Source organism: Syngnathoides biaculeatus, chromosome 5 (genome assembly GCF_019802595.1).
Source record: "Syngnathoides biaculeatus isolate LvHL_M chromosome 5, ASM1980259v1, whole genome shotgun sequence".
NCBI classification, from domain to species: domain Eukaryota; kingdom Metazoa; phylum Chordata; class Actinopteri; order Syngnathiformes; family Syngnathidae; genus Syngnathoides; species Syngnathoides biaculeatus.
The window spans coordinates 32,480,547-32,504,174 of NC_084644.1; the positions used below are offsets into that span (position 1 = coordinate 32,480,547).

Here is a 23,628-nt window from a genome sequence, read left to right on the forward strand (position 1 = left end):
TTTTTTTTAACAAAAGGCTGCGAGGAGTCAAAACGCCGAGGAGTGGAGCGGCAAGACCAGTTTTTGACAAAGCGAACGAAGGTTGGGCTACGAGGAGACCTTTGCGGGGCCTCGCCGGAGAAGGAAATGACAGGAGCAAACACAAAGAGGAGGCAGGGCAGGACTGTTGATTACCATAAAGGTGTTGATTTGCCCCCTGAGGGGGAAGGAAGGTGGAAGGAGCTGGAGAGGAGGGTGGAGTTAAAAACAATAGACGAGAGAGCAAAAGACAAACAGGTGTACCGTACACTGATCCCTTGACAGTCCGACCGACGAAAAACAAGATCATGTAGAACAGACCCAGGACTTAACATTCTGCTGCGCGGGTATAAGAAGACTGACTCCATGAAGACTGAAGCAAGGAGACTGTTCCAGAGGATTTAGAACACCTTCAAAACAGAAGGTAAGACAACGTCAGTCTCTTGGGTATCTGGTTTTAGATTCTGATTTTAATAGTCAACGGTGCTGCGGTGATGTAGTAAAACAACAACATCCACGTCGATAATGCTTTTGAGATCAATGTTTGGCGAGTCGGTGCTGTTGCGCCACTTTTGGTTTTCCCCCACGGGCGTGTAACGCAACGCCTGCATTGAAGCGTCAGAAATGCAGATGGACAGGTTCGTAGATGACGTAAAAAAAACGGCTTTGCTCGTGGCACTGTCGCGTTTGCGTTAAAAGTTGGCCTGTAAAGCCTCCTCCATTGATGGCACTTTTACATCACAAACGTGCTCTGCTCAAAACATTGGGCACACAATCCAGCGAGGGACAAGAAAGAATTATATCGACGGTCCTACAAAATAAAATAGCCACCGTTTTATATGAAACTGTCAGAGAGGAATAGAACTAGTGTCATTGCTGAAGAGCAACCGAAAGCAGTTGAGCAGCATAATAGATGCTGTACTCGTGAAAAACTAATGCTTTCCTTTCAACGAGTATTTAATTTGTTAAATACAATTAAAGTTCAAGAGAATATGTTTGCGTTTAATGGAAAACGTGTAATTGCAGGAACAGCAGAGACCGACAGTGATTACTGCACTTATCATGATGAAGAACTAGGGTAGGATTATGATGGAAAGGTATGAGTGTGGACATAGATCAGTTACAGAACCAGTGTGTAAAATATAGACACTTGTTTCCAAATCCTAGACACTACACTAATATAAAATCCACTGCAGGTGTATTAGTGTAACAAAACGTTTTTCACATCACGTCACACCACCCAAAAAAAATGTCAGTGTATGTATTGAAATAATCTTTCTTCAATTTCTTCACAAATTTTAGTTGAACAGTTGTTTGACAAAATCCACTGCAAAGCTCTGCACAGCCACAATAATAAACGCCGTTAAATTGACGGCACCAAAACGAACGTTGTCTTGATCAGGGCTCATTTAGGCTGTGTAGGTGTGCCTAATTTTGTGACCGGCGAGCGCTTTGAACTCTTTTGTGTTGAGGATTTAAAGTGTTCCATGTTTGTTTAATGTGTTTAACTCCAATCATGTTCCCTTTACAAACAAGGCACGGCGTGTGTCACTGTGACGGGGTTTTTACAGCCCTGGGGGGGGGATCAATCCATCAACTGAATCTGGTCCAGAATGCCGCTACTCTGGTTCGTACTGGTAGCTAGCGGGAACTGGAACCCATCACACAAGTTCTAAAATCGCTACACTTGCTTCCAGTAAGTCAAAGAACTGATTATTATTATTATTTTTTTTTTTACTAAATCTTATTGTTAGACGGCGCCACGGTGGTTCAGCTAGTAAAGCGTTGGCCTCACAGTTCTGAGGCCCCGGCCGGGTCCAATCCCGGACCTGCCTGTGTGGAGTTTGCATTTTCTCCCCGTACCCGTTTGGGTTTTCTCCGGTCACTCCGGTTTCCTCCCACATGCCAAAAACATGCAACATTAATTGGACACCATCCATCTATTTTCTTTGCCGCTTATCCTCACGAGGGTTGCAGGGAGTGCCGGAGCTTATCCCAGCTGTCAACGGGCAGGAGGCATGTACAGCCTGAAATGGTTGCCGGCCAATCGCTGGGCATATGGAAACAAACAGCCACACTCCAAATAACACCTTTGGGGAATTTAGAGTGTCCAATGAATGTTGCATGTTTTGGGGATGTGGGAGGAAACCGGAGTGCCCGGAGAAAACCCACCCAGGCACGGGGAGAACATGCAAACTCCACACAGGCGGGTCCAGGATTGAACCCGGGAGCTCAGAACAGTGAAGCCAACGCTTTACCAGCTGACCCACCGTGCCGTCAGCGCAAAATCAATTTGTGATTAATCGACAGGATTAATAATCAACTCCAAAAATATCGAGTAGCCGCGGCCCTCATTGAGCGTTTCCAGACCGTAAGTGAACCGTGTGAGCAACGTTCAATTTCAGTGCTTCTTAACTTTGGAACAATCCTCCAGAACACCTGAGATTGGCTCAAACTTTCGGAAAACTGTATTATTCGCGTCAGATTTCAATAACAGTCCATAGTATTATTTCTTGGTTTTTCACCATCTTGCTTTAATTTTGTGATAATGTGATATTCCATGTTTTGCCACCGTACTCATTTTTATAATGCTTTCATTCATCCTGCTTTTACTGTCTGCTGGGAATCATGACGGTGCCTTATTTTTCATACCCAGTTAATGTTGTTTTTAAACATGACTGGTATTTCTTCACCTCCATAAAGCGAAATCGTTTGGCCCTGTGTATGAATTTAAAAAAAAAAGGAGTAAATCTTTCCTCTCCTTTGCAGTCTCTCCTATCTGACAGGATGTCGTCAATATCGAACGCAGACTTTCGTTGCCAGCAAGGAGACACAATCTGTGGTGAGTTCAATTGTATCAGTGTATTGTGTTTTACACCTCCGATTTCACTACACACTTGCGCTACCGTTTAAAGTGCTTTGGTGATAACATCCACTTTTTTGAGGGGGTCAGAGATCCGCGAGTATGAGAAGGAAGTGATCATCGTGCCCATAATGCTGCTGGCCATCTTCGTGGTCACGCTGGTCTTCATCCTGCTGCTGCGTTTCTGTCCGGAGAAGGTGGACCGCATCCGTCTCGGCACCGGGATGAAGCCCACCTTCAGGAGGGAGCTGCATGGCATCGACGGTAAGCCCGGCGTCCGCCGCAATCCTCCTGCAATCTGACCCGAGCCCTCGTGACTTTCCCTCCATGTCAACGTTCCGCTGTCAAAAGCTTCCACCTGCTCAGATTATAATGAAACGATTTAAACATAGACTTCATTTGTAATGCCTAATAAGGGAATCTGAATAAAATGACGTAAGGACGAAAAAAAAACCAATAGCATACCTTTTAATAATGACCAGTTCAACTTCTTTTCCCAAATTCCACAAAGGATTTGTAAAAATTCTCACACTGCTTACTGTGTTGAACTTCTGTTATGCAAACTTTATAGGTCAATATTTTAAAACTGCTGACATGGCAAAGCCACAGTCCTGAACGTAATGTTAAATCAGTACTGTTTTTTTTCTTTTTTAAAGGCATATGTTTTCATTTTTTGCATTGCATCTTTTGCTGTTGAGTGAATATTACTGGCCGTCCTTTTCTCTTTGTGCAGCTCCGCCCGGTATCAATGTGCTGGAGCACGAAAGCATCGCTCTGGACACGCCCAACTCCTACTCCACCTTCCACCCGGCCAGCAACTACGCGTCCAAAAAGCTCTCGCTGTCCGTGGACATGCCCCCGCTGTCTTCCGGAGCCCAGGCGCCGGGCGACCAGCCCGCGTTTGACCCCGTCGTCCAGCCCCGAGAGCTGCCCCGCCAGAGGCTGCCCGAGTCCTTCAACCTTGTCACCTCGCTGCCAGGGTCCTTCTCCCCACGCTCAGATTCTGCCGTTTCCCTCTACAGGGCCCGCATGGAAAACAGAAACGTGGTCCTACGGGTGTTAAATGGTGAGTGGCCTCAAAGTATGGAAACACATTTGAGCGATTCAATCAATCCATCAATCAATCATCCATCCATTTTGGTGGTGTATAAAACCATAGACAAGAGGGCATAGACTAACATGTGTACTGTACACTATCCATGTACAAAAAGTTGATAAATGGGTTCTATTAATAGGACTAGTGCCATAAAGATCTACTCCACTTGTGGTACTAGTAGCACACATACAGTGAAGAAAACAAGTATTTGAACACCCTGCTATATTCCAAGTTCTCCCGTTTAGAAATCGTGGAGGTGTCTGAAATTTTCATTGTAGGTGCATGTCCACTGTGAGAGAAACTATCTAAAAAGAAAAATCCAGAAATCACAATGTATGATTTTTTTTTTTTCAACAATTTATTTGAGTGTTACAGCTGCAAAGAAGTATTTGAACACCTGTCTATCAGCTAGAATTCTGACCCTCAAAGACCTGTTAGTCCGCCTTTAAAAGTCCACCTCCACTCCATGTATTATTCTGGATCAGATGCACCTGTGTGAGGTTGTTAGCTTGGATAAAGACACCTGCCCACCCCATACAATCAGTAAGACTCAAACTCCTCACATGGCCAAGACCAAAGAGCTGTCCAAAGACACCAGAGACAAAATTGTACAACTCCACAGGGCTGGAAAGGGCTACGGAGAAATTGCCAAACAGCTTGGTGAAAATGAGACCAAAATGGAACTTTTTGGTCATAATTCCACTAACCGTGTTTGGAGGAAGACGAACGATGAGTTCCATCCCAAGAACACCATCCCTACTGTGAACCATGGGGGTGGTAGCGTCATGCTTTGGGTGTGTTTTTCTGCACATGGGACAGGACGACTGCACTGTATTAAGGAGAGGATGACCGCGGCCGTGTATTGTGAGATTTTGGGGAATAACCTTTTTCCCTCAGTCAGAGCATTGAAGGTGGGTCTTGGCTGAGTCTTTCAACATGACAATGACCCGAAGCACACAGCCAGGAAAACCAAGGAGTGGCTCCGTAAGAAGCATATCAAGGTTCTGGCATGGCCTAGCTAGTATCCAGACCTAAATCCAATAGAAAGTCTTTGGAGGGAGCTGAAACTCCGTGTTTCTCAGCGACAGCCCAGTAACCTGTCTGATCGAGATAAGATCCGTGTGGAAGAGTGGGCCAAAATCCCTCCTGCAGTGTGTGCAAACCCGGTGAACAACTACAGGAAACATTTGACCTCTGTAATTGCAAACAAAGGCTACTGTACCAAATATTAACATTGGTTTTCTCAGGTGTTCAAATTCTTATTTCCAGCTGTATCACAAACAAATCGTTACAAAAATCATACATTATGAATTCTGGATTTTTCTTTTTAGATTATTTCTCTCACAGTGGACATGCACCTACGATGAAAATTTCAGACCCCTCCATGATTTCTAAGCGGGAGAACTTGCAATATAGCAGGTGTTGAAATACTTATTTTCTTCACTGTATGTCAATTACTGCACAGTTTTACCCCTGTAGAAACATGTACCTGTCCTGCTAGTGTCTCAAAGTTCACCTACAATAAGGAGGTAGTAGTTGAAAAAACATGACACGTAAGACCGTTGTTGCACTAGTGTGCTGAATTGTTGTACTAGTAAGGACAAAGAGCATACAACAGTAGTACACGGACCTTCAACTGGATGAGAATGTCTCTTACCGTCCTGCTTGCTGCAGACTCTGCCGACGCCAGCGAGAGACACAACTTCCTGGGCTTCGCTTCCTTCCTGGCCCAGCTGGGACCGCATCCGTTCTTGCCCGAGCTCCTGGGTGTGGTTTCGCTCCGGGCTCCGCTGGTGACGGTGGTGGAGGAGCTGGAGAACCAGGACCTGCTCAGCGTCCTGTGGAAGTGCAGACAGGTCGGTTTGAATGTCGAACCCCCCTAAAAAAAGTTCTGCCTGGAAAAAGATCACCCATGTAAATATCAAATGCAGAGGCATCCACTTATTATATATTTTAAAAACGCTGTTATTCTCCCCACTTTTTCTATGCTTAACAACTTCCACATTTCTCATCCGAATGAAACCATTCCAACTTCAACACATTCCAAAAATTCACACCAAGCAGGATATTATTTTCCGGAATTCCACGTTTCAACTCAAACAGTCCGCATTCAATCCCAGATGAATGCGACAATCAACAAGAGGACTACATTGACATTCCGAGAATTCAGACATACAACCAAAATTCTACATTTTCCATAATAAAATTCCCACATTCAAACATTCTATATTATTCCCTCCTCCTGCAACATTTTCAAACCATTCTAACCACAAAACATTCCAGAACTTCCAAAAATTCCCACAATCCACTAATTCTGCATTTTGCAACAGTGAAATTCCACATTTTTCCCATTCAAATCCCCACATGAAGACGTACTCTATATTGCACTTTGTTCCCAAATCCTTCATCATTTCTTGACTGATTCAAACTATTCCCTCAACAAAATATTTTCCACATTCCCAATCCCCCACGTGACCCATATTCCAATAATATTCCATATCATTCAGTATCATTCTCCATTTAATTCCACAGCACAACAGTAAACCAAACATTTTGTTTGTTTCCTTGTGCAGGAAGACGTAAATCCTCCATGCGAGATGACCGAGAGGCGAATATTTACCATGGGCCAACATGTGATCTCAGCGCTGGTTGGTACACATTCTTCTGAGACATTTGACGAGAGTCAAATCAGATGACCGGGACTCCAGAGTCAGATTTGGTATCGGCACTCCAAGCAATGACAAACTGATTCAAAATGGCTGCAATTATCACCGACAATCCATTGTGTTTTGAACAAATTTGGAGCCTTACCTATCGACTCGAACATATGATGCGATGACCTACATGCAGTGGCATGATTTGCTCGGCCAGTATTTGTCTGGTAGTGCATATTGTTGTAAAGCCACTCCTAAAAATTCAACGCAAGCTCAGGGACATAATGTTATCATTAATAAAAAAAAATAAATAAATCTACGGCACACCACCCAGCAACAATATCGCAAACGCTGTCGTGGATACACTGTTACCGTAATTCCCGGCCTACAAAGCGCACCTGGTTATAAGCCTACACAGAAAGAGTTTAATGCTAATGCGCGGCGCTCGCGTTAAAATCTTTCTGTTTACTGAGGCTTATAACCAGGTGAGCCAACGGTAGCGCCGCGCTAAAGCTTATGCCGTGCTAATGCTAGCGTGAAACTCTTTCTGTTTACCGAGGCTTATAACCAGGTGCGCTAACGCTAGCGCCGCATCATCGCATAAACCGCAGGGTTGAAAGCGTGTGAAAAAGGTTGCACCTCGTAGGCCTGAAATTACGGTAATTATGTAATATTTTATCTTTTTTTTGTATCTAATTATTCTGCCTGTCACTGTATGTTGATGCCGTAGATAGGAGTTGAACATTTTTTTATAGTAAACAAAACAAATTCTGAGTAATTAAATGAAATTAGGATAATTTCCCTGCACTTGTTGGATATCAGTAGAAAAACTCACTTTCAGTAGTTACAGTATATTCAAAAAGTCAAACTTGTATATTACAGATTTTTGATTGGGCTTCTGCAAACTGTTTTCATGTGTTTGAAGAATATGTATATGACGCACTGAAATAAGTGAAATATTATTTTGTTTTTGAGATGCAGCCGTATCCCCCATTAGGTTTGCAATGGTGTGGAATCCCGAGTAAAATTATGGAAAGTTTTCAGTAAATGGGAAGCCCTACATGTTCGCATGTGGGTTTTTTTCACGGGGAGGGAAAGGAATCGCCATTTTTTGCAAACGCTAAATGGCAGTATTTTTTTTTTCTTCAATGCAGTAATAATGCTGTCAATCCCCAGTGTATGCCAAATTTGACACTTTAGATGGGAATTGAGGGTAATTTGATTAATTATATGCAATAATAGATAAAAGTATTTTTTTTTTTTGGGGTCATAAATCGCTAGCTCTCTTGCCGTCCTGCGAGGGCGCCTTGTCGCGCTCACCTCTCGTCCGCCTTTCTCTCCAGACGTACCTCCACAGCAAAGATCTCCTGCACGGGAACATTCGCGCCCGCAGCGTCCTGGTCAGCAAGGCGTACACAGCCAAGCTGTGGGGGCTTCACGGGGTGTACACCCGCAAGAACCAGGGGGCCACGCAGAAGGACGATCCCAGCATGAAGAAGTGGCAGGCGCCGGAGATTTTGGCAAGGAGAACCGTTGGTCCCAGCAGTGACGTGTGAGTTCGCCATCAGATGAGTGGCATCATTTTGAATGATTACGAGCTGTCGTTTTTAAAAATTTGAGCTCCTATGTGCTTGTCCTCCTTACGACTTAATTTTTATTTCTTTCTAGCTGGTCTTTTGGCATCTTACTCTATGAAATGGCAACACTGGGTAAGTTATACTGAAAGTTCGGACAAACATGACGATTACTGTATTTACTGGCCAATCCTCGAATAGACCCCATACTCCGATACTAAAGCAAAGCAAATTTATTATTTCATACGCGAGGTAACTCAATGTGCTTTACATGATTAAAGCCATTTGAAAACAAAGAGATAAAACATTTAAAATGGGATAAAAACAATAAAAATGACAAACAAAATATTTTTAAAAAGACAATTACAAACGCATACAGTGGAAGTGATATATTAAAAAAGTGGATATATTCTAAAAAGCATGACAAAAATGAGTTTTCAACCTGGATTTAAAAACATACACACTTGAGGCTGACCTCCCCTCTGTTGGCAATTTCTTCCATTTGCGTGCAGCATAATAGCTAAATGCTGCTTCACCATGTTTGATTTGGACTCTGCGCTCCACTGTTTGACCCGAGTCAGTCGATCTCAGAGCTCTACTGGGTTTGTATTCCATAAGCATTTCTTTCATGTATTCTGGACCGAAATCATTTAGTGATTTAAAGACCAGTAGCAGAACTTTTAAAATCTATTGTAAAGCTGACTGGAAGCCAGCGCAATGACTTTAGGATTGGAGTTATATCCTCTGACCGCTTTGTTCTGGTCAGAACCTGAGCTGCGGTATTCTGAATGAGCTGCAGCTGTTGAATGCTTTTTTTTTTTTTTTTTTTTTTACAGAGTCCAGTCAGAAGACCATTACAATAGTCAAGTCTACTGCTTGACACGTACAAGACTTCAGTCTAGATATGTTCTTCAGATGGTAGAAGGCAGTTTTTGTGATTGATTTGATATGATTGTTGAAAATCAGGTCGGAATCAATCAAGACACCAGGTTTCGGACTTGGTCCTTGAGAGAGTCCAGCTCTTTACTAACAGCAATTCTCCTTTCCTTATTGCCAAAAAACAACTGTCTAAGTTTTGTTGTGATTTCGTTGAAGAAAATTTTGGCTCATCCGGTTATTTATCTGATTTAGGCAGTGGCACAGCACCTCAAATGATCTGGAGACACTGCTAAACATAACTGTGTGTCATCTGCATAGCTATGGTAGTCAAATTTAAAGTTTTGAACAATTTGACCGAGCGGATAAGTAAGCACTGAATAGCAAATACACATTTTTCCTTCCTGAAATAAGGCTTTAATTAATTAACACCAATACCGCAGAGCATCTGTAAGTCTGAAGTTTGTAGTTTGGTGGAGTTAAAAGAGAAAGTTGCTGTGAAGCTGCTTCAGTGAGAACTCAAAAGTGAACTATAGTGAGGGATGAGTACTGCAATATCTAATCATAATGTATAAAATACATTACGCTTGTTCTCAATAGTGTAATGGAGATCTAGAGTCTGTTCCCTCTTAAGCGACAACCAACCATTCTCACAAATGTGATCACCCAAAACTTTTGCCCCCGCAGGAGAAGCCCCATTTGCAGAGATCCCCGTTAATGAACTCCTCCAATTCCACCAGCGAGGCAAAAGTCTGAAGAAGCATCCCAACTGCTCCAACGCCCTGTAACGATCCAGCAATTCCTCTAAAATACATCCCACGCTCAAAACGCCACTTGACACCTAAACCCGTACATCCTCCACAGATACGCCGTCATCAAGGGTTGTTGCCAGTGGAAAGATGGCGATCGGCCCACGCTGGCCGAGGTGACTCGCAAGCTCGTGTCCGCGGAGAAGAGCGCCTCAGACAAAGTCCTCAAGGGGACGCCGGTCATCCTGGAGCGGTACCAGCACGAGGCCGGATATGGGGAGGCGAGCAGCTATACAGTCTTCTGATTACAACAAATCGTGTCCTCCCCCCTCTCCCTCCCATGATATTGGTGCACTTTCTAACTACAACTGTTACATATTACAATTTGCACATGAAGAAAAAAAAAAGTCTACTCAAGACTTTTATTAAGCTTTTCTCTATGAAAAAAACAAAACTTTTTTTTTAAGGTTTCGGTGAAAGGAAATAAGACTTTGAAGCAGATGTAAACTTGAAAGGCATCCAGCTGCTGCGGATGCTGTGGAATGATTGTTTGGCCTGCGTTGTTTACCACCTCCCTTAGCCGATGTCAAAAAGCATGTGATGCCGTTTCTGTACGGTTGCACATTGAAGGACCGTGGATGGAATGACTAAAAATGTGAATAAATAATCATTGCCATCTGCTCGTTGCAAAGTTGAGGAAGATAAAAAAAAAAACAGGCTGGTCAAGAAAAGTTGCAGGACTGGTGACGCTAAAGATGGACCGGAGTTCGAAACTCGAGGCTGTTTGACAATGACAACAGCAACGTCAGTTCCTGGACAAAGAAAACAACATCACCCTGCTGGAGGAATCGTTTTCACCACCCACCCTCTTTGGGTAAATTACAAAGGTGATACATTTTGAAGTTGTGGACAACATCAAGACGGCCGTGATGGCAACGCTGCGGAGGATCCCAAAAGAATCGTTGCAAGAGTATGTGGTGTAGTAGAGAATGCTGGGAAAAATGTGACATGCCACTTGACTACTACTTGACTTTTTTTTTTTTTTAAAGTTTGTATTTGAATATACAATGTTGCAGCGATACGAGTCACTCACTTTTTAAAAATTTTCAAGATTGGAGCTGTCCACTCAACACTTTTGTTTTGACTAGCGAGTAAAAATGAAATATGAGCAACGTACGACGGCAGTGAACTCGACTTCACAAGCAGTGAACTGGGGTGGGGAGGGGGGGTCAAGTTTACTGCCCCCCTAGCAGAATTATACACAAAATTTCAAACCACGTAGCTTTGCTTTCGGTAAGTCAGTTCATCCAAATGCTAACAAAACGCCATTGATTGGTAAACAGTATCAGTGTCGCACTTACAGCAAGGGAAATTTGAGCAAATGGTTTAATTCTTTACATTTTTTTGGTCAGTGTTCATAACTTTGTCCTTAATAAAGTACAATAATAAGTAAAATTCTTATTAATTTATTTTTTTTGGGGGGGGGGGCTGTAACAGATTAATGGAATTTTTATTCATTTCAATGGGGAAACTATCATTGGAGTGTTCCGATTAACGAGCATGGCCAATGAAATGAAACGAAACTCATATGTTGTGACACCAGTCCTGGAGCTTTTCTAGCACACCTCCTAAATTGGTAATAGCTCTGAAAAGTTGACGTGAAAAATACAAAAGTATACTTTAGAAACCATTTCTCCCCCCCCTCCCTAAAACAAAAAAAAAAATAGCACCTTGTTAAATATCACAAGAAGGCATCATGTCTTTTGTGTAGATAACCTTGCTACCACTTGACATGAGAGTATAAAAACAAGTCAAAAGACTATTTCTCACTACTGGGTTTGAGTAGTTAACATGGTAAATGTCATCACGCATACTACAGACCCCCCAAAAAGCCCCAACATGTTTTTGCACATTCAAGGTCCAAAATGTAAACTGTCAATCATAGTGTTGCGTCAACATCCCAAAATAACACTGTGGACAACGCGTAAACGACTGGTCACTCGCGCAGGCTGTTAATGGAGGCGCAGATTTTGAGGGCAGGACCCAGCTTGATGTTCATGGTGGAGATGAGATGGTCCTCGCGGAGGAGAAGCAGAGCCTGCCCGTCGATTTCCTGCGACAGGAAGTGAGCGGCCAGCTCCTCGCAGCCTGCAAACGACACGCGGGGATTTCGGTCAAGTACTTGATTCTAAAAATATTGGATATCTACAGCGCCTCATTTACGGTTATACGTATTAAATACACACAAAATATAGTGTATGAAAAAAAAGCATAAATACAATACACTGGAAAATTATTTAAAAAAATGCAAAACGGTCAAGTACTTGATTCTAAAAATATTGGATAGCTCCAGCCGCTCATTTACGGTTATACGTATTAAATACAACTAAATACAGAGATTCTCCCCCACTGTCACTGCCATTGCTGAATTCAAATATGGAGGACTGGTGAGGTATTAATTGGGGGATTGGGGTAGGGGGGAGAGGGGCACACAAACAAAACAAATGGCAATTTTTAATGTCAAAATGTGAATAGGGTCACCTTGAAGCGACGAGATGAACCTGCACACTTCGTCTACGCTCCATTGGGCGGGAGTTGCCGACAGGAAGCCGGCCGTCTCCATGGGGAGGCTCCCGGGAGCCGAGGCGTCCGACTGGGGAGCGTTGTTGTGTGAGTGGGAGGAGCTGGGGGAGAGGGAAGGGATGTCCTCCACTTCCTCCTCGTCGCCATCACTGGACGCTTCCTCTGAGTGGCTGGAGTCCGAGCGGCGCTGAAAGATCCAGATGAGGAGCGAGGGATTCAGGGCAAACTCGACACCGTTCAGATCATCGCATGTGGCGATTCATTTCATTGGTCAGATAATCATTATGCGTCCTTGTTCATTATCTACGTTGGGGACATATAGTGGCAAGCCAAATAATCAAATGCTCTTCCACCACTGGCGATGACAATTAAGCCAATGTTTGATTTTTAAAAACGGACAATATGGACCAGGCCATTAGTAAATTTAATGATATAACAATGTTGAAAAATTACATCTCTGTATTAAATATGTGAAATAGTTGATTTCAAAAGTAGTAGCATTTACATTTAAAACACTTACATAGCAATATTATTTATTACAAAATGTGATTATTTTATTGTCCTATTATTTAACTATTTTACTATTTTTCAAAAATGTAAAATTGCTTATTTTAATCAATCATGCTCATCACAAAATAGCAGATTAGTTAAGAAAAAACAAATAAAAAAATATTTTCAACTAAGATATATGTATTGCTTGCTTATTTTGGATCATAGACCATTTTTTAAAAATGTATTTATTTGTTTAAGTGAGCCCGCCAGATAGTCGCTGTTTGGCAATCGTGACACATCTATTTGCAGATGTTTTCTTCCTTATTGTGTTTGACAGTATTGTATTTTTTTGGGTGGGTTTTTTAAACTGCAAATGCTTGTTGGTAGTTTAGCCCCACTTATTTATTTATTTTTGTGAGGTTAAAAGTAGTATTATTATTTTTTATTTATTAAGATGCATGTCAGTTATTCAGAGATTTTTGCTCTTCACAGTCCAGTTTGGTTCCAGTACCCCCCACGCACAACAGGGGTCTGCTGTATCATAAAATAGCAGATTTAAGAAGATTTTACAGCTGCTTTTGTATTTGGTAAAATAGTTAACTTTAATAAAACACATCATGCTTATTTTGTTTTACTTTGATTAGGAATAACTGAGCCATAAATGTATTTCACTGATTTAATGAGATCAACTAAAAAATAAATTTAAAATTAATGATTAACCACATTTGGGGGGTGGATGAAAGGAAGGTCTTCCAATGTACTTAACTTTTTTTCATTTTTATAAATGTGAATTATTTGTTACCTTGACGTTTCGATGCCGCGTGGACAACTTGTTGCTACTGGATTTGTTGCGTCGAGGGGGTCCGCGCCGCCTGGGGGCGCTCTTGGCTGGGGTGATGGCGATTCCTCTGCTTGACTTGTAGTGTTGGCTGCAGCTTACATTGTACCTGTTGATACCGGAAAGACATTCCACGTCGGAATCAGAACCCTTGACACTTTTAGGTATATAACTTATGTGGCCACGGGGTAAATTCATTTCCCAAAGTCATTTCATCACACTCGGGTGCAGCTGCAAACCAATTGTGGCGAGGGTCAAATTGTATTATGATCACATAATGATACAATCCATCTGCCAAACGATTAAATCAAGTTTGTGACATAAAGAGTAGTGTGTAAACAGACTGCTGACTTACCAAACGCGTTTGTCTGCGGTTAGAGTGTTATCTCATCTTTTGACGGTATGAACAGGGATCATTTACTCAAGTACATTGACAAGCTACATCCCAGATTGATCGTCTATCCATTTTTTGTGTATAAATGCTGTTTCACTCACTCGTCTGCACACCTTCTAGCTTACATTCTTGCATATAAGAGAATGATTGTATGTGGTTTGTTAAAAAAAACAAGTGAAAGGGGGACACTATTTACACAACAATCAATCAGACAGTTAATGACAGGTGTAAAAGGATTTGTTTGTGTGCATGCCATGTAAATGACAATAGTGGCGTACCTCTTAGCGCAGGTGTTGGTGCAGAATCTCTTTGTTCCTTTGAACTGGCTGGCTGGTGCCAGGCTTAAGCAGTACTCACATTTCAACACTGGAAGAAAAGGGGTGGGGTTGACCTCAAATCAGGATATTGAGAGAACATCTGTCTGTCACTTATAACATGCATGCAGACGCTAAGCGCGTGTTAGCGTTCCAACACTTACTCGGTGGGCCATTCTCTACACGGGCACCCAGGGCAAAGTCACGATCTTTAAGGAGTCCAGCAACCTTTCAAATAAAAGACAGAAAATGCTCAAGATTGTGCAGAGCTCCGCCAAGGCTTCAGCATTAATCACGCTCCATACAGCACCTAAAAAAACATCCTCCTAAACATTTAAAAAGAGATTAAAATCAGTCCTGGGGGAAAAATTATTTAGGTATCCTGCTGTTTATGTGGCAGAAATTATTATTTTGTAGCCTTTACTTCTAAGCTAATGAGGAGTGAAGAGTGGGTGGGTGCATTGTTGACCTGAGTGGCTTTTTCGACTTACAGCCTCCCATTTTATGATGTGGAGCTGCAGTTGTTTGTCACTTAACTGAACACTGTATTTTTACAGTCTTCATTATCAACGCTGATATTCTGGTGAAATAGCAACTCATTAAAATAAATTCAGCTAAAAGGATATGCGAGATAGTTGCGCACCAGCTCTTTTTAAAATTACTGTAATACTGGTTACAATGCTCACCAAGTACATTTGTAATGGAAATATCATTTGGTACATACATACGGCACAGCTGTGTAAAAGCCTCAAGTTCCCACATCGAAACACGAGATATTTACAAAGACGGTACACAGAAAGAGTTTAACTCTGACGCTAGTACCGCGCGAACGCTAGTGCTAATTCTAGCGCTGCGTTAACGCTAGCGCTAATGCTAATAGGGCCGGTTAAAATAAAACCTATTGGTAGATATCACTGAGATTTGCCAGTAACACAGCAGCAACACGCTAGCAAAGCGCTACCGCTCGTGCGGTGAAAACAGGGACGGTAAAAGTCACTTCCTCAGCACATATATTCCACTGGTCTCATTTTTACCTTTTCTGCTCGAGTGCCCCCCTTGCGGCCTTTAGAAAAAAAATGCACAAATTAGCCGCATCACCGCATAAACCGCACGGTTGAAAGCGTGTGTAAAAAGTCACACTAGTAGGCCAGAAATTACAGTAGATAATTCTATGAACAAAGCATCAAATGATTAACTCTTACGGGAAAAGGCTCGGCTCCCTCCTGGATGACGAAGCCCTCGATGAGGTGCGTGAGGACTTGAGGTTTGACCACCGCCTGGGGGAGCGGCGCCCGCTCTTTGTCGCCATGGCCCACCCTCGACAGTGGCAGAGGCAAGGATGGGTTGGGTGGCAACGAGGAAGCTGGGGGAAGAGGAGCTGGTAAAGAAAAAAAAAGGAAGATCCATCATCTTTTTCCAGTGGGCGACATCACCCTTAAAAATGTTATTATAATTATCCCCCCGTGTCCCAAAATCCGATTTTTTGAATCAAAATATTTGACAGTTGGAAATGTGCATTCAAAGGTTTAGAAGTCAAGTTTAGTTCAAATAGAATTTCAGCCAAAAATGGAATTTCAGCTGCAGCTATCAAATATTTTTAGAATCAAGGATTCCACCGATGATCAAATTGATTACTCAGATCAAATTTGATTATGCAACTATACACCATCATAAAAGAGCAACAAATTATATTTCATTTGCAGAGATACTTTTTGCTCACTTGGGGTCGCCATGCCTATAATCTGCTGCAGCATCTGTAACAGAGTGTGCAGGGTTTTCAATAAGAGGGCGGAGGTGAGTGATGTGGGCTTGCAGCAAATGAGAGTGTACAGTTGGCTGGCTGTTCACTTCTGCGTGAGTTGTGGACATTGGCAACATACGAATAAATGTGCTTATTACAAGTTTGTTTTCTTTCTGCTTTCCGCTTTCTGGGCCAGAGCATTACAGTACGTTCAGACTAGTGTTCGTAGTCTACGTTAAATTAGGCAAGCGACACGTTACCTTATATTTGTGATCTTGGACATGGTTGTGGTACTAGTTGCACTTCATATTATTTACCAGTACCCATGAAAGGATCCCAAATTTTGGACATTGTCTGACTTAATGGGCTCTTATCTCCTGGCTCGACGCTATCGTGCTAAATTATTTTTTACAAGTCTGTGAAGAAAAATGAACCCTGCAAAGTTCCTCGGCAGAAATTTTTCTTCAACTTTTTTTTTTTCATCAAATTTGTGTACTAAACGCACCTCAATGAATAACGCTAGCATTCTATGATTTGTAAATGTACCTGGCTCCTTCGTCGATGCTGGAGTTAAAGCCGGAGCAGCATCTTTCATCGAAACAGTTTCAGAAGATCCTGCAGTCGTTTCGTTGGGTGCATCGCAGTCAGACTTCCTCTTCAGGGACCCATTGGCAGACTTATTCTAGCAGAACAAGTTTATTTAAAGCCAATGCCCAACCCTACTCGCAAAAACAATTATGACTACTCTTACCAAAGTTGTAGAAGTATTGTGTGAGGCAGCGTTAGCGTTAACATTTTCTTGGGTGGTGACGTTTCGCACCTGCGCCAGGGCCACGGCCTGCACGCTTCCCCCTATGCACTGCCTTGCCCCAACCAGCTGCACAGGGATATGTGGGGGATTGTGGGCCGCCTGGTTATTGCTGGGTGGGGCTGGGAGAATAGGAAGTGGCTGCCGCGGAGACACCTGCACAGGTAAACGGTGTCCCTGCGCCGTCTTGGGCTGGATGGGCACAGGTCCTTTATCGGCGGCGGCGTTGGCCTGCTGGAGGGGTTGCACCACCAGGGTCTGCGTGTTGACGTTGGCTTTAGGGGCGACCGAGCCAATGGAGTAGCCCTGAGAGGAGGTAGGCACGTTGGAGGTGGGCACCAGGATGACGGGGGCAGCTGAGGGCGAAAGGAGCAGCTGGGAAAGTGGGAGCGCCGGAGACGAGGAAGCGGAGGAGGCCACCGAGGAACCGGGAGGAGGGACGCTCATTGCGGGCTGGTTGGAGCCTTTGATGGCCATCGAGTTGCCCGGCGATTTGGCCGGTTGCGACTGAGGTTGAACTTGCTGCTGCTGACTGACAGGAAAGTTGCCAGGGTCTTTCCTCTCGGGGAGCTCGGACTTGATGGCGACCCCTCTTGGAGTGGATGCACAGTGTAAGGCCAAATTCTGCACCTGGGAGAATAAAGAACAGCGTTAATAACATTCTCCCTGCTGCAAGGTTAAGACATGTCAAGTGCATTGGAAAAATATACAAAAGTGATTCATTTTTTCCCTAAAGCTTTTGATTGAAATGTTCACAAGCTTTCGCCAACAGTCAGAACAAACCGAAAGATATTTCAAACTAAAAAGTCTCCAAAGCCACATAGCTGGTTTTGTGACTTTGCAAACTCAGTTTAGACTCAGAGAACACTGGCCAAAAACCATGCTGAACTACAGTCAGGCTAAAAGAGTAGTTAGTCAACCACCAATTTTCCAAGATTTCCCACCTGCAGATTTCATCATAAATATTTTTACATCTAAGAGACAAAATGAGTATTAAAAAAAAAAAAAAAAAAAATCAGGAAAATGACAGTCTGATTTTCAAATAATTTATTAGCAAATTATGGTGGAAAATAGGTAATTGGTCACATAAACAGGTAAAATTTCCCATTCTGACAGACCAGTAACTTCTTCTTTAAGAGGCGCTTCTGTTCTGAAACACGCTGCCCAGACAACGAAGGAGGGACTTCGTAAAAAAGCATTTCAAGGTCCTGGAATGGCTTCCGTACAAGTTGCCGCTTGCTCTGTCCCAGCCCCCCCAGCTCCACCCCTGGTCAGCATGCTAAAGCAAAAGCGTACTTCAACGGCCCAGCCTTTACTACACGGGTATGGTAAAAGCAGTGGCTAATTTTCATGACATTTCCCTCAAAATGGACTGATTTATGCGGAGCTAAACATGGGGTGGAAAGTATGCTATGGTTGTGGACTTAATAACTTATGGGGTATTTAGACAAAAGCATGTCATAGACCTATTAAATTGTGATCTTCCAATACTTTTTTTCACCTCCCAAATTTCCAAGTGACAATTTGTTGTGTACTACAATGAATCACTTGGTCTTAAAGTTGCACTCTGACAACGCCGTGAGGCTGACGTTATGTTCTAAAGTAGCCCGTTAAACCAACCTGATCGTTATCGGACTGAGCGCTGGCTGAAGTAGGGGCTTCAGTCTGTTGCTGCTGGGTCTGGGCCACTGTGGCGACAGTAGCTGTTGCTGTGCCGCCTGGCATGAAGATGAGCTGAGAGGCCAGCGGAGCCCTGAGAGAACGGTTCACCTGAAGCCCACATGGAAACAGTTGAGATAAATACAAGGACGGAACGAGCATTTATCATGAAGAATAGATGAAAATCCATCTGCTATAAAACTTCACTTTTTCCTCTCCGATGCTTCAAAAACATAAAAGATCATTTTCTCATCATGTTTCTAGTCACTCGTCAGCTGTGTAGTCCCGTTTGATTAGGGGAGGGGTGCTCACACTTTTTTGCCCCAAGATCTACTTTTCAAGCAGCTAGCTCTCGCGATCTGGGTGTGGGGTGGTGGTGGTTATGGCTACAACGGCCGTGGAAAAAGCAAGAGACAGACGGTAAGTAGAGCTCATGCACCTCTGTCATAAAATTTTTTGTTTATATTGCCATATTGCTGGTCGAGTAAAGCATTGTTCAATGCTAAGTCAGTTGGAGACCACACAAAAATATGTCTTATAGCACGGCGCCAAGAGTCTTGTCCGATACCGATGGTGAAAATAAACAAAGGTACGTGGAAAAATTCGATAAACTCGTCATAGAGGACACGTATTTAATGCCGAAGTCGATGTTTTCGCGATAAGAAATTGGACTGTTAATTCGCTTCCGCTTGTCTTGGACAACTGGATCTACACATGGATCTGGTGAGTAAGTCGTCGAGATTTGCACGGAAAAGTTTGAAAGCGTATAAAAAGTCTGGATGCATACAAATACTTCCTTTCATTCATTAACTATGATTGGAAAAAAAAGACGACAGGTTTTTGGCTCGTGAACGCGGATGTGTCAACGGCGACACGTTAACTTTTGTCGGAATCCATCGATCTTTTAAGCTAACATTCAATACAAATACCAATATTTAAATAAATGACCCCTGGTTTTACACAAACTCTCATTCATTAACTATGAATGGAAAAAAAAAAAGTAAGACGACAGAGTCATCTCCACCGAACGTACACGGAAGCGATTGCGGGCACACTTAACCACCGTGACAGTTTTTTTTTTTAATATGCATTGTTCTTAAATGAGCCAATTTGGCATTATAAATACTTCTTGGTAATTTGAGATTGAGAAGAATATCTCCTACCTGAAATGAAGCGATCGCTACACAAGTGTGTGTGTATTTTGGTTGGGCACCATCTATCATGTTTAATTGCCGAAATCCATCGATATTTTCTGATCTTTTCAGTTGGTATTCCATAGAATGATCGCTTTGAATATCTTTCTTGTCTCTTGTGACAACCAACAGCACAACAGGTCTCGGGTATTGTAAATATTCTCCTCCGGTTCAATGTCTGCCGCAGTGTCGAGCAACTCTGTTTGACCGGCAATATGGCGCTGTGAAAATGGTGACGTCACGTGCACGAGCTCTATAGGAGGCCAGCCTGCTAGAACACGCCTTTATGAACAGATGCGCAGTGACACGTCAGAAGAGGCTAGGATTGGTCGAACTATCAGTCAATCGATCAGCTCGATCAATATATTGGCCAAACCTGAATCAAGCATCGAGATGGATGATAAAGTGATGTCTTTTTTTTGCACGTGATCACACGATTGACCAAAACTGCCTTAGCGATCACAATCAACGCATTGGGCACCCCTGAATTAGGGCATGATGTCCATTTGACCACATGTCACGCTTTGAGGGAACTCACCCTAAGATACATCTGCCCCTGTCCTGGAGGGTTCCCCCCCAACAACACTGACTGGCTGAGGGTGGTCGTTGTCGCGGAGGTGACTGGCCCGTGGGGACGAGGCGTCACTGCAGTTCCCCCTGCCGAAGTGGTACTGAGGTTCACCTGGGAGAAAATAATCACACATTTTTTTTTTCCAAATAAGTAATACTGCAATGCAACTGATCAATAAAAATAAACCTTACAGTGGTGGTGGCCTGTGAGATGCTGCTACTCGGGGTGTTAGATTGGCGACTTGCTGCAAGTGTAGCCTGATAGAAAAAAATAGAAACATTATAAAAGTTCTTTTTTTGCACATCTTTTTTTCTCAAGGGTCCTTTGTTTACAATGGATCATAAATACATTTCAAGGTTAAAAATGGAGCATGAGAATACATGGTCACGCGGCACAAGAGGGCACGCTCAGTTTCTGCCGTACTTATGATGTACTATTCCTACCTGTTGCACAGCTGCTAGGTTGTGAAGTTGAGCATTGCTGATCTGTTGCTGAAGCATGAGTTGCTGGAAGTACTGCGCCGCATTTGGCTGTCGCTGCAAGGCTTGAAGTGCCTAAAAACAAGCACACGGTCAGAGCAGATTGTAAACATGCATTTGGCATTGCCAGTGAACGAGGTCACTCGCCTGCACGGCCTGTCGCTCATATAGAGACATGTGGGCAATCTGCGGTGGGCGGGAGGTTCTGCTGGTTTGAGGGTTTCCATTGGTGGTCGTGGTGGTGTTGTTTGTGCTGGTGCTGGTGTTTTGGTCCTCACTTGCATCCATGTTGGCAGCTTGGAACAGTGAGCAGTGTTAAAATACAGTGCACTCATCACATAACATTTGGGATATATGCCTTCAGAGCTCACGAGTGACCGGTAAGTTAGTTTCTGGTTAACTTCCTGCTGTATTCACAATGGCGGGAAAATAAACAGACTTGAGCACTTTTGACATAAAAATGAGTAAGAAAATGAACTTCAAATGCAGTGTGACTTTGTACAGGTAGAGCTATGCAATATAACATTATACATACATATATAGTAGAAATATTGTACAATATAATCCTCTATTATTTAAATCAGATTTACCTTTCCACTGGAGGAAATCCTGTAACTTTTTCCCTCCAGTTAGGAATACTTTTAGTGTATAAATAGTGGGCATACTTGATTGTTACCAAATGAACAGTGATGTATTAATTGAAATTCTTTGCATTACATTCCTTGAAAAGGGGTTGCACTCCAAGATATTTTAAACAGTATTTATGTAGCCAATGCATATGTGTGTTTTATTGTATTCATTTCGCCAATATTGCACTGCTCTGTTTAACAGTGAATTTAATTTTAAATTCTGTCAAGGTTTGAATTCACTTGTCCAACTGTGCAGTGTCTCAGTACTTGCTGTAACAAGAAGCTGAATGGCAAAATGTACAAAAGTTATCCAGAAATCAACCAACACAATTCTTGGTCCAGTTAAAATTCGTATTTAAATAGTCCGTTCCATCACACTGTTCATATTCTAACATGATGAGAATTGCCCTCACCAGTGGCCAGCTTCAATGTTGTCAGGGAAGTCCCCACTGAGCTGATATTGTAACAGTGACAGACTGGAATGTTGATGGATGTGGACCCGCAACACCGTTGTGAATTTGGCCGTTTATCTTTTTGATAGAGAAATGCAACTTCGCGAAAAGCACACAGAACAGTGACAAGTAAAGAAATGTTTTTGGGAAGTCTGCATGGGCCAAAGTGCGTGACTCATTTATTAAAAAATCCTGTTGTCGTGTACAACATATTGAAAAGATTTTTTGAGCGTCTTTTTCGTGCTGACGTCGCACTGCCCCCACAGAACTGGCGGGACTTACTTTTTAAAAGCAGATGCCCATCACTTAACAGTGCTCGTAAACCACAGCAGGCAACAGAGTCAGTGAGTGGAGTAACCTCGATCGCATTTCACGGCAATGACCTTAGCTCTCTCTCTACCCCCAAAACACGTTACATTATAAAATACGTTAGCGGAAAGCGAGAGCGAGGAAAAGACAGAAAGCGAGAGAGAGAGAGAATACAGTAATTAGTTGGTATGGCTAAATAGCTGGCGAGCCAGGGTGCTAGCAAGCTAACAATACATTTGGCTGGGAATGACTCCAAACACAGTGATGTACACCCCGTGAAGCGATTTAACATGACCACAAGGATGCGGTAGTTTCTGGGTCAAAGCGAAAGTTTAACCCAAGACAATTCGCTCCTTGGTGCTAGAAGCTAGCTAGCAACTGACGCTACATGACGACTATACATGCAAGAAGTCATCATCTGGTGTCTCAAATAGGCGTGCTTGGGTCTTTACCTCTTTTCTTGGTTCATGTGTTACTTCACTCCTATTTTCAGGAATGTATAATATCCTGGTTGCAGACGCCGAAAGCCTTTTATCGGCTTTTTGGCAGCGAAAAGACAATACTCCGCCCCCAACAGGTCGATTTATTTTTCTTCTTCCTCGGTTGAATTTTTGGAGCTAGGTGAATGGCTTTACCACACAATGCCGCCACCTATTGGACGCTAGAAAAGAAAAGCCTGGACAGTCTTTGAACTAACACGAATCCTCTTCTTTTCTCACCGAACAATAATCTCATTTTTGTTGTTTGATTTTAAAAGGTTTATAACACCTCAATTCAACTGTAGTCACCTGGAATCACTGCTAAAAAGCAATGAGCACAAACGGTTTTTAATTCAAACACCACTGCAGACAGAAAATGTCTACACAGATTTGAATCACAAAAATTAGAATTAATTAACTGTTGTGACTTGTAGAACCCATCCTTCCCAACTATGGGGTTGTTGTTCACAAATGTCAACATTTTTTGATCGAGTAATTCCATAGATTAATTAACAGTAACATGAACACAACACATGGGATTGATGCCGAGTATAATGTAATAACCTGAAAATTCAGAACATTTTCAGAAGTTCTTAAAGCTAATTTTTAAACAGACATATTCACAAATGTATAGCGTGTAAAACAGAGGGCAAGTGTTGAAGTTAAAATTTAAATTGGATTCATGCCAAAAGATAGTCCATTTCCATTTCATTTTTAGCTTTTTCTTTCACCTTTGGTCATTTCCAGTGAAAGTGAATTTATTATCTATTTTCCTACGTTTTACATCTATGCATATTTGCTTTCAGAGAAGAGATGTAAAAGGAAAAGATTTAGATTTCTTTTTTTCTTGGGGGGGG

At 42.6% G+C, this 23,628-nt stretch overlaps 2 protein-coding genes across 6 annotated transcripts; one reads left to right on the plus strand and one right to left on the minus strand.

Annotated features, from left to right (window-relative positions):
• The first annotated feature begins 34 nt into the window (after positions 1-34).
• Positions 35-10,137, plus strand: styk1b (serine/threonine/tyrosine kinase 1b). Of its 4 annotated transcripts, none has more exons than XM_061819773.1 (11): positions 35-442; positions 1,045-1,115; positions 2,788-2,860; positions 2,972-3,145; positions 3,615-3,947; positions 5,652-5,833; positions 6,551-6,625; positions 7,975-8,183; positions 8,300-8,340; positions 9,769-9,865; positions 9,946-10,137. In XM_061819773.1, exons 3-11 carry the CDS (start codon positions 2,806-2,808, stop codon positions 10,133-10,135), a joined length of 1,356 nt encoding a protein of 451 aa, XP_061675757.1. In that variant the 5' UTR covers positions 35-442; positions 1,045-1,115; positions 2,788-2,805; the 3' UTR covers positions 10,136-10,137. The 4 variants fall into 4 exon arrangements, with proteins under 4 accessions (XP_061675757.1, XP_061675756.1, XP_061675755.1 ...); XM_061819772.1 differs by lacking the exon at positions 1,045-1,115 and adding an exon at positions 1,555-1,714; XM_061819771.1 differs by lacking the exon at positions 1,045-1,115.
• Positions 10,138-11,280: 1,143 nt separating this feature from the next.
• On the minus strand, positions 11,281-22,903 carry phc1 (polyhomeotic homolog 1). Of its 2 annotated transcripts, none has more exons than XM_061819722.1 (14): positions 22,745-22,903; positions 21,050-21,198; positions 20,867-20,977; positions 20,615-20,680; positions 20,391-20,534; positions 18,621-18,770; positions 16,944-17,630; positions 16,739-16,874; positions 15,654-15,814; positions 14,616-14,679; positions 14,416-14,503; positions 13,708-13,852; positions 12,372-12,600; positions 11,281-11,978 (listed from the first exon to the last, which is right to left on the minus strand). In XM_061819722.1, the coding sequence occupies exons 2-14, from the start codon at positions 21,188-21,190 to the stop codon at positions 11,827-11,829; spliced, it is 2,274 nt and encodes a 757-aa protein (XP_061675706.1). In that variant the 5' UTR covers positions 21,191-21,198; positions 22,745-22,903; the 3' UTR covers positions 11,281-11,826. The 2 variants fall into 2 exon arrangements, with proteins under 2 accessions (XP_061675706.1, XP_061675705.1); XM_061819721.1 differs by having other exon boundaries at positions 15,654-15,829.
• Positions 22,904-23,628: the final 725 nt, after the last annotated feature.